The following is a 9,218-nucleotide window of genomic DNA, read 5'->3' as shown; positions in this document are numbered from 1 at the left end:
ACCTTCTTCCCCCAAAGCCACTGTCTGTTTGGTTTTGCTTGGGTTTGTTGTTTTGCTGAATGACTAATCAGCTGCCAAGTCATCCGGTTTTCTCTAAATGCCAGAGAGCTTCAGCTGCTCTAACAGCACCTGAAAGCCTTTGGCATTTTGGGGTCACTGATCTGTACTTGCTGTCCGTGCTGATACTATTTGATTTTCAATATTAGCTTTTATGCCTTGTGCCAAGCTGCATGTGGCCAGGCTGTTTAACTGCAGTGCCCGTGGCTCATAAATTCTTAACCCACAAAACCCAACAGGAAGTACTTGGGTTAGTAAAGAAGTTACTGAGGAAGCCCGAAATGGGAGTGTTGTGTTTTCATGTAAACCAACACTTCAGCTCTTTGTCTTTCAAAGCGAATAACGAGCAGGATTTCACCTTGGCACCATAAGAATATTTTAACATGTTGTTTAAGCTGGAAGGGAGACTTCCAAGTGAGAAAGCATCTGCCAGAAAAAGAAACTGCAAGATACAAAGATGAAATTGAGCTTAAAAAAAAAAAAAAGTTGTGAATGCATCCTTAAATGCTGGCAGATAGGGAACAATTGATTAAGCTACCAGGTCCAGTTAGAAGGGTATTCTAATTTATTAACAAATTCAAAGTAACAGGGAATGAATAAACGGGCTGTTACATACAGGAAAGAGGAAAACAATGACAATATAGATGATTTTTGCTGTCAGTTAAATATTAACTCATAAATGCCATTAGTCTGTGAACCCAGTGTCTGAAACCTCTACACTGGTTTTAGACAGCAGTATCTTTCAAAGTGTGTACGTTAAACAAGCAATTGTTACTGACTTGGGTCACATTTCAAAGTTTCTGTCAGTAGCTATTGTATGAAGCACTGAAAGGTGACACTGAAGAGCCCCTCATTGCTCTGGTTTGTGGCCATCAGCAGCACACAGTGGTATAAACTTGGGCCTATGATCTATTATTTCAGTTTCACATACTAGCACTTCATTTTCCTAATTCAAGTTTTGATTTGTGAGGCTGAGCCCATGGGGAAAGTGGATGTGGAGTTGAACCTGTTTTCTCTCATTTGCCTGCTCTGCTTTTGGTTCCCTGACCTGTTCCCATTGCACTGGGAGCAATTCTGTAAAAATGCTGGGAGGAGATGCAGGGCCTTTGATCTCAGCTGTGACAGGACTTGAGATACATTAGTTAGAAGTACATAAAAAAACCTGGGACCCACTACTGAACACCAGGGAAAACACTTCAGCCTGGTAATGATGATGACTTAGTTTAAATGATCTACAAGACCAAACCACTGCTCTAAAATGTTCACCATGAAGAGATCTGTCTGCACTTGTGATGTGACTCAGATTCAGCAGGGATGGGAAGCACATGGGAAGAGCTGATGACAGCTTAGGGCAGGCTGAACTGAAGGCATTGAGCCTCTCTGAAAAACTGAGCAGGAAGGACTACAGAAAGCATGAAGACAAGAAAGGAGGTGACTTGGGGAATGTTCATGGTCAGACATGGCCAAGCAGGCCAGGATGAGTCAAATGAGAAGGAGGAGAAAAGGAAAGATGCCAAAGAGCTTTAATAGAAAAGGACTTGAGTGCTGGAGATGGGGAGCTGTGCATGTAAGCAGATGCCTATGTAGGGGTGGGAAGAGCACCAAGGGTGTATTGCAGCACCTTTGGTTTTGTTGTGGATAAGCCTTTGGAACTTTGAAGACAGCAGTCAGCACTGAGACCCAGCTGGAAGCTGTGCCCTGGGAGACCACCTCAGGAGGAGGGCCTGGGCATGAGTGAATTGAACACAGGTTTGCAGCCTGCTGCACACAGGCACAATCACACTGGAAAGATCAGTGGAGAGGAATATTCCCTGCTGCTCCTGGGCTCAATTACAGAGCATGGCTGGCTGCACACATGAACAAAGTGGGCTGCTACCTGGAGGGCAGGTACCTGCTCTATCAGAGGTGATGGGTTTTGACAGAACAGCATGTTCCTGTCTCCAGCTGAGCTCCCTCTGGAGTGGAGGGCCTGGTGTGTGGGGGAGTGAGGGACCGGCATCAGCCCACCCAGCAGCACCAGTGGTCACTGACTGTCCTGCTTGGCTCCCAGCCTGGGCTGCAGGACCAGTGCGTTGTGTTCCTCTTCTTCCCACTGGGCTGTGCCTCAGCCAGTCCTCTGCCTGGGGCAGTGCTCAGGAGATGGGGAGTGAAGAGGAGCTGGTGAGTCTGGGAAGAGGAGAATCTCCTGGCCCTTTTCTAAGTCCCTCTGAAATAGCTGCTGTCCTCCAAACCTGAACTCCTTCCTTACAGGTTCAGAGCTGTCAACTTAGTGCAACACTAAGCTTTTGCTTCTGTGCCACCTTTGACTGCTCAGCTCTCTGCCCTCTTCCAGGCTCTCCTTCTATCCCTTCCTCACATCTTTTGACTACAGCCCCTAAACCAAGATATTACTGAGAAGCCCAAGGCCAGTTCTGTTGTAAAAAAACTGCTTTAATAGAAACACCGCTACTGGTCAAGGTGCCAGCGTATCTTCTTCCAAGGGATTTTTTTTGTGGCATTTCTGGATAGTGGGCAAAAGCAAGGGTTAATGCTCTGACAGACTAAGGGCAGGGGATTAAGAATATGTCCTATCTGCAGTTAGATCTTCCTGTATTATAGCTATGGTTGTTATTACAGTCAGTTGTAAGGCATCTGAAATTCACCCACAATATTAATGCCTGAAATTGAGAAGGCAGGCAAAAAACATTGAGATTTCCAAGTGGAGATGACCTCTGTTGCTCTCTGAGCTCAGACTATTTTTGGCAGGAGGCAGATGAAGCGAGGGCCTGCCTTGGAATGAAGGCAGAGCAGCTGCCAGCCACTGTAATTAGCCAAAAGGCCTCTGGAGTGTGGGCAGGAGGCTGCAGAGCACGTGGCTCCTGCCCTGGCACTGCTCAGTCCAGAGCAGTGCCTGCAGGAATGCAGAGCCCAGCCAAGCCCAGACATTGCAGCTGATCCCTGGGGAGGGCTCAGCCCCTCATCTGGGGCTGAGCAGTCACAGTGTGCCCTGGACAGGCTGTACAGGGCTGGGAGCCCTTGGAGCAGGGAACACAACCCTCAGCCTGCACATCATTCTGTCCTTACCAAGGGCCTCCAAACACACTTGGATGTAAGAATTGCTCAGAGTAAACTGGGACTGTGATGACCCTAAATTGCAAGAGAATGACTCAAGTACACAATAATGGGTTTAATCATTTTTGTATGTGTTTAGTGTAATTGTAGAGGGAAAAGAATTACTACAGGCAAGATTTCTCTGGCAACCTCTGGATTAGTGAAGCTATTGTATCTTTTTATTTGTAAATTCCAGGCCTGCCAAGAGCCTACATGCAAAATACTTTCTACTGATAGTTGAAGATGAATCTAAAGGAGTGTATGAAGACTTCATCTTCTTTTTTACACTCTCATGCCCTATATGGAGGGTAATCAAGGAAACAAGACAACCAAAACGTGTTTGTCAGAATTTTTACTACAGATATGTTCCCTCCATGATATTTAGTAGGAAAACCACATTTAATTTTTCTCAAAGCAGTGCATTCACTGATATAGGCTGGCTTAAGGATGCAAAGAATGAATATATTACAGTCAAGAGTCACAGAGTCATAGACATGGGCTTGATATCAGAGGCTGTAGATGATAAATCTTTCCATGGCAAGAGTCCTCAGTTGTTGCTTTCCTGTGTGGGCAGTAGCACAGCAGTGTATTTGTACACTCCCCAGAAAAGCTGGATCCAGAGCCAGTTCCTGGCCAGAATTTTGTCAGTCTCTAACCAAGCACAGTTTATCTGTAGCAGTGAAACCAAGCAAGCATGCAGGTAATAGAAGATGTAGTTCAGAGTGCTTTACTCAGTGTGTGGAGTTGTACATCAGTTCCACTGCTTTTTCAATCTTTTTGTCTCCTTTCTTGTTCAAGCAGTGAGCAATCTATTCCTCAAGAGCAGTCTGATTTGTGGGGTCTCTCAGTTCCTCATTAGCTGCATGAGTTACAGAAAGTAGAAAACTCTCTGGGACTTGGACAATGATATGTGCTTCTTGTGAGGCATTTCCCCATCACTTCTGTGCTGGATTTCAGAAGCATTCTAGGTAACCAATCTATTTCTCACTGGTGCTCTCAGGCTATTTTATTTCCATGTTGTATGAGTTTGTTTCACAACTCTGTTTTTAATGTTTGAATGAGACAGGGAAAGAAAATGGGCACCCCACCTTACACAGGAAAGATGTGTAATCATCTAAGATCTGTTTTTCTGTAAAGTCTTACGGCTTTAAGTTTTTTGTTTGTCAGTGTAGTTCAAACTGCAGGGGCTTTGACTTGGATTGGTGTGGATTTTTGATAATAACCTTTGTTTAGTCACTTCAAAACTTTCCATTAAAACCTTCAGCATTTTTTCCGGGTCTTCACAGCTTTGCTGTGATATCTGACAGGGATGCCAGATGGCCCAAAGAGATAAACATCAAACAAGTAGAGTGTCCCTGCCTCCAGCCCCTTGATGGTCTCTGTGGTGACAGCTCGCTGGAGGTTTAGATCATAGAAGTACTTGCACAGGACTTTCTCCGACTTGTGCCGGGATTCAGGCCCAGAGCACCTGTCTGCACTCTGCAGTTCCCTCCAGACCTGATCCTCTTTGATCCTTTTTCTGTACACACAGTACTTGCTCTCCTCTTGTGTTCCCAGCCAGGCGATGGTCACAGACCTGCATGTTCTCAGTTTACTGAAGGATTTGATTTTTAAGCTCTCTGGAAGGATTGGGAATAAGGGCTTGTGGAAATGGGGGGATGCTTGTACCTTCACAGAAGAGTTAGATTCCTCTGTGGACCTCAGCTGCACCAGATAGGTGTCCAGCAGCTTTCCCTTCAGGGAGAAATACCTCAGCCCAGAGAGATTTTCTGATACCACTGTTTTGCCATTTCTTGTTATGTGAACCCTCATTTGGCCCCGACACAACTGAAAGGTGAAGTGGATTTTCTTGTGCCTCGCCTGGTACCGCAGACTGTAGAATTTCTGCTTTTTGCCATCCAGGACCACATGAACCACTTTGCCATCTTTCAGCTCTGTCACCTTGGGCTCAGGTTCTTCCAGGGTCCTGGCGAAGGTCCCAGTGTATGCGGCGCTGGCGTTGGTAAGGAGATTGACAATAAAAACATCAAAGTAATACTGAGTGCTGGGGCTGAGGTTGGGCACTGTGTAAGTGTTCTTGGTCCCCATGCACACCTGCCTGACTTCCCCACTGCTCACTTTGTTGATGATGCTCAGCTCGCTGTGGGACAGTATCATCACCTGCTGTGGCTCGAGCAGGTATGGAGAGAGGGACAGGGCCAAAGTGGGTGGCAGCTTCATTCCAGAGGACCTGATGGCTGTCTCAGCAGCACACAAGCTCTTGTAGTTGTGCTTTTCATTGACTAGGAGACAGTACTGGATGCTGTCCCTGTGCTGCAGGACAGAGGGGCTGTGCTTCCAGGTCAGAGTCACCGTGGTGTGGCCGATGCCGATGACGTCTATGCGTGGATCCATCGGGAGCTCTGGATAGAGGTGCCTGGACGTGGTGTCTGTCGTTAAGTACACGGTGATGTGCGTGTCTCTCTCCGTGGACAGGAACTCCAGCAGGTAAAGGGCAGAATGGGAAGACATCCCCATGTAAGTCTCTACAGAATTCCCCTTGTAGTTGAAGATAGTGGACACCATGCTTGAAGCCCTCTGAGATTTGGAGACCTCTTGTGTATCGTGGTCACCTGCAGGGCAAAAAAAGCAGACTTGTAAATTCTGTTTTAAATGAGGCGAAATGGAGAACATAATACAAGTTTTACTGTTAGGGAACATTATATTTGCTTCCTGAAAGCAAAAATATAAATATAAATATAAATATGTTTAAGTAAAAATATGCTGCTACTGGCAATTTATTAAAGTAAAATTTGAGAAGCTTTTATTTTAGTAGAGAAGCTGTAGAATTATGTCTTCAAAAATACTATAATTATGAAACCACAACTTGCAAAAGCTTAGCTTGTATCATGCCTGATGCCCCTACAATTTTCTTTTATTTGCTGTCTCTTAGGGTACTTTACTTTAAGGAGGCTCATTATTTCTATGATAGGTTTTTTCTTTGGGTTAGTTTTAGGCCATTTCTCATGAAGAGGGAAATTTATCAGTTCAAAGGAGTATAATTTGAACTCCTCAGTCAGGTGTACCTGCTTGACAGGTAAGAACTTGTTAATGGCAGCTTTTAGATTTTTAGTTTGAAAAATTAAATCAAAAAATCATGCAAGAGAAAGGAATTGCCTTTCAGGGTACAGGCAGTATAGTACCCACTGTCATGGTAGACATGGCAAGAATAAATGGCTTAATCTTCCCTGCTTCATATGGGGAGCAAACAGTTGCTTCAAGTGAATTAAGCCAGAGAAAAATAAGGGAGGCAGCAGAGGGAAGTTCAGCCCAGTACCAAGAGCTTATGAAGTTGATCTGTTTGTGCAGCCTGGAAGGCCTGCAGCTCTTCCCAAATATTAACCTTAAGATGTAAACATTTTCATATCTAATCCTTAATTTGTTTGTGTTGAGGGCAAGATCTGGTGGGTTTCCATGTTTCTCCCATGTAGACCAGGCCAGCTCGTGGCAGTTTAAATGAGGGAACCACAAAGTGTTACTGTTTGTGGGAAATTTCCTATAACACGTTCATCTCTGAGTAACTTACCCTTCCTCTGCCTCTCTTTAGGCAGACTGAAGGCCTTACCTGGTGTTGCTTTTGCTGGTGGAGACTTGTACACAAGTATGCTCCATTCAATGGGAACATCGCAGGGTGTCACTGTTACTGAGAAAGGGGCAAGGACCCTGCCCTCTTCCAGAACAAAGTAGTACCTGTGAACGTGAATAGAAATACAGGCAATGTATCAAGGAGCTCAAGTTTGCCCAAAACTCCTAGTTATCAGCCATTCTGATGTGGGTCACTTTGATCTGGGCAGCAATAACTGTTCTCTGAGGTGCATCCACACAAAGGGGTGCTGAGTGTCTGCAGTCTTCAGCTGTGGGAAGAAAACAGGCTGTGGGGTATTTTGTTTTTAATTCCCATGTGTTTGCTGAAAGATTTGTTCACTTAAGGCAGTATTTTTCCAAGTTTTTTCCCCCACACGTTAGGTGAACATTGTATCTCATCCTTAGCTGGTTATTTTGGATGATGGATGTGATTTAGGTGACTGTTTTCTTCATGTTGCCAGTTCTACCTTGATTGCCTTAGTGTCAGAGGCTGCTATGCATGAGCCCCACAAAGTGACACGAGTGTCTTGGGTCAGGTTTTCATTCCTGCCTTGGAAAAGCCTGACCTCTTGTCTTGCTCTGTTTTATTTCTGTTTTTTTTATACAGACTGTGTAATGTTTGGGCTTGGCCATGAAGTGTTTGGATTTGGGTGCCTCACTTAAATGAAGGCAACTTGGCAATCCAAGGGGGTTTTTTTTGTTGTTCAGTGAGACAAGCCTAGTCATTATGGATGGATCCTGTCAGCCTGGAGGCTACTAGGCCAGAGAGAAGCTTCATTGGAATCAGTTCCACATTCTCAAGTCTTTTACTCTCAGCCAAAAGTTGTCATTGCTTGTCTTCCTGCTTGGATGACTGGGGTTCAAGAGAACCTTCCTGGTCATGCTGAACTACTTCCTCATTGCAGTCTTAATGTTATGCCACAAGGGCATAGAAAAACTCCCTTTTCTCTTTTCCGTCCCCCTTGTCCTTTAACTAGGAGAGCTCCTAGTTCTGTTCCTTAGAGCCTGGTCACATTATATAACATGTGCCATGTTTCAGTTTTTCTGTGCAATGCACATGAAGACTGAGCAATCTGGCTCACCCTCTGCTCCATGACCACTTGGGTGTATGTCAAAATCTGTGTTTGCTGGTCTCTGTCCAAAGTGCATCTCTTCCCAAACAAGCAGATTGATCTTTGCTACCCAGATGAAGTACCAGTTGTAATATCTAGATCACCTATGTATCTAGGTGTGACAGAAAACTTCGCAGATATTTTGAGAAGGTGAAGAATGTGGAATTTCCACATGCAAAGCACTTTTGATATTAGGAAATTGTAGTACCGTTTGGCAAAAACACTTTTAGTGTGCAGCATAGTGGCAGAAGCTTTCCTGGTATGATGCCTGTGCAGATATTGTGTTGATTTTTTGGGTAGTTAGTTTGCCAGGTGGAGTGTTTGTATTCCCCCATGAATGCAGGATGGCTGCTGTGGCTGCAGACCTGAAGCTGGGCTGTTTGTGACACAGCTGTTTGCTGCTGGAACCCACCTATCCTGTGTTGGCTCTGCTGCTGCTCTGACAAACACCACAGAAAGCTGCTGAAATGGGGGCAGGAATCTAAACTTCATCTCAGGGGTTCGTTCCAGATTCTGGGCACTGTAATGGCTCTTGAGGGGTGTGGCATTTTTCTGGCATTTCAGTGTGCACTGATAGAGCCCTGCAGGTACACAGGGGTTCTGGGCTTACCCTTGTAGTGTGCAATTACCAGTGACACTGCGAAATACCTGAGAATAGGAGTGGCTGACTTGCTCTTACCTTTTGGGTATGTCCTTCAGCAGGTGGATTGTAGTTTCCTTCCCATCTGCAAGGATCAGGGAGTGGTAGAAATTGAAGAGATCGGTCTTGAAGCTCTGTTGGGAACTGGTGGTGGGTGCTTTTATAGAATGGCACAAACAAGAGGCCATGAGAAGATGGAGAGGAAGATAAAGCCAGAACCAGGACATCTTCAGTGCTGCAAAGTGAGGTGACAAAAGTGAACAGAAATGGCTGTCATAGGAGAGGAAGCAGTGTGACCCTCTATTTCTGTGCCTTTCCTGGTATTTGTTATAATCCCAGCAAGTCAGGCATTCAAACACTGCAACTCTCCATTTTGCTGGATTGTTTAAAGTTCACAGAAATATTCCTCAGAGGACCTCTCTGCAAAGATTTAATTGCAGAAAATGCTATGAAGTCTTTGATTAGAGAAAAAAATGTCACAAGCGCAACATGAGTTATTAAAAAAATCTTTTTACTGTCAGAATGAATGCAAAATTACATTCAAAAGATTTTTTTCTGATTTATAACATTCACTTACTAAATTTCAAGGCTGAGCTATTTGTAAAGGAACTGTCCTTTTAAAACTCACAGGAAGTCACTATGTCCCAAATCCTGTTTCTGCTGTTGTAACAGAGGTCACTGAATTTTTATTTTGT

The 9,218-nt window shown here is 44.7% G+C and overlaps 1 protein-coding gene across 1 annotated transcript; it reads right to left on the bottom strand.

Moving 5' to 3' along the window:
* Nucleotides 1–3,490: 3,490 nt before the first annotated feature.
* LOC136364335 (protein NDNF-like) lies at nt 3,491–8,889 on the bottom strand. Its single transcript, XM_066324222.1, has 3 exons — nt 8,563–8,889; nt 6,752–6,876; nt 3,491–5,759 (listed from the first exon to the last, which is right to left on the bottom strand). The coding sequence occupies exons 1-3, from the start codon at nt 8,748–8,750 to the stop codon at nt 4,408–4,410; spliced, it is 1,665 nt and encodes a 554-aa protein (XP_066180319.1). The 5' UTR covers nt 8,751–8,889; the 3' UTR covers nt 3,491–4,407.
* Nucleotides 8,890–9,218: the final 329 nt, after the last annotated feature.

Source organism: Sylvia atricapilla, chromosome 8 (assembly GCF_009819655.1).
Source record: "Sylvia atricapilla isolate bSylAtr1 chromosome 8, bSylAtr1.pri, whole genome shotgun sequence".
NCBI lineage: Eukaryota > Metazoa > Chordata > Aves > Passeriformes > Sylviidae > Sylvia > Sylvia atricapilla.
The sequence above is the reverse complement of the archived record's forward strand: the minus strand, read 5'-3'. Positions and strand labels throughout refer to the sequence as shown.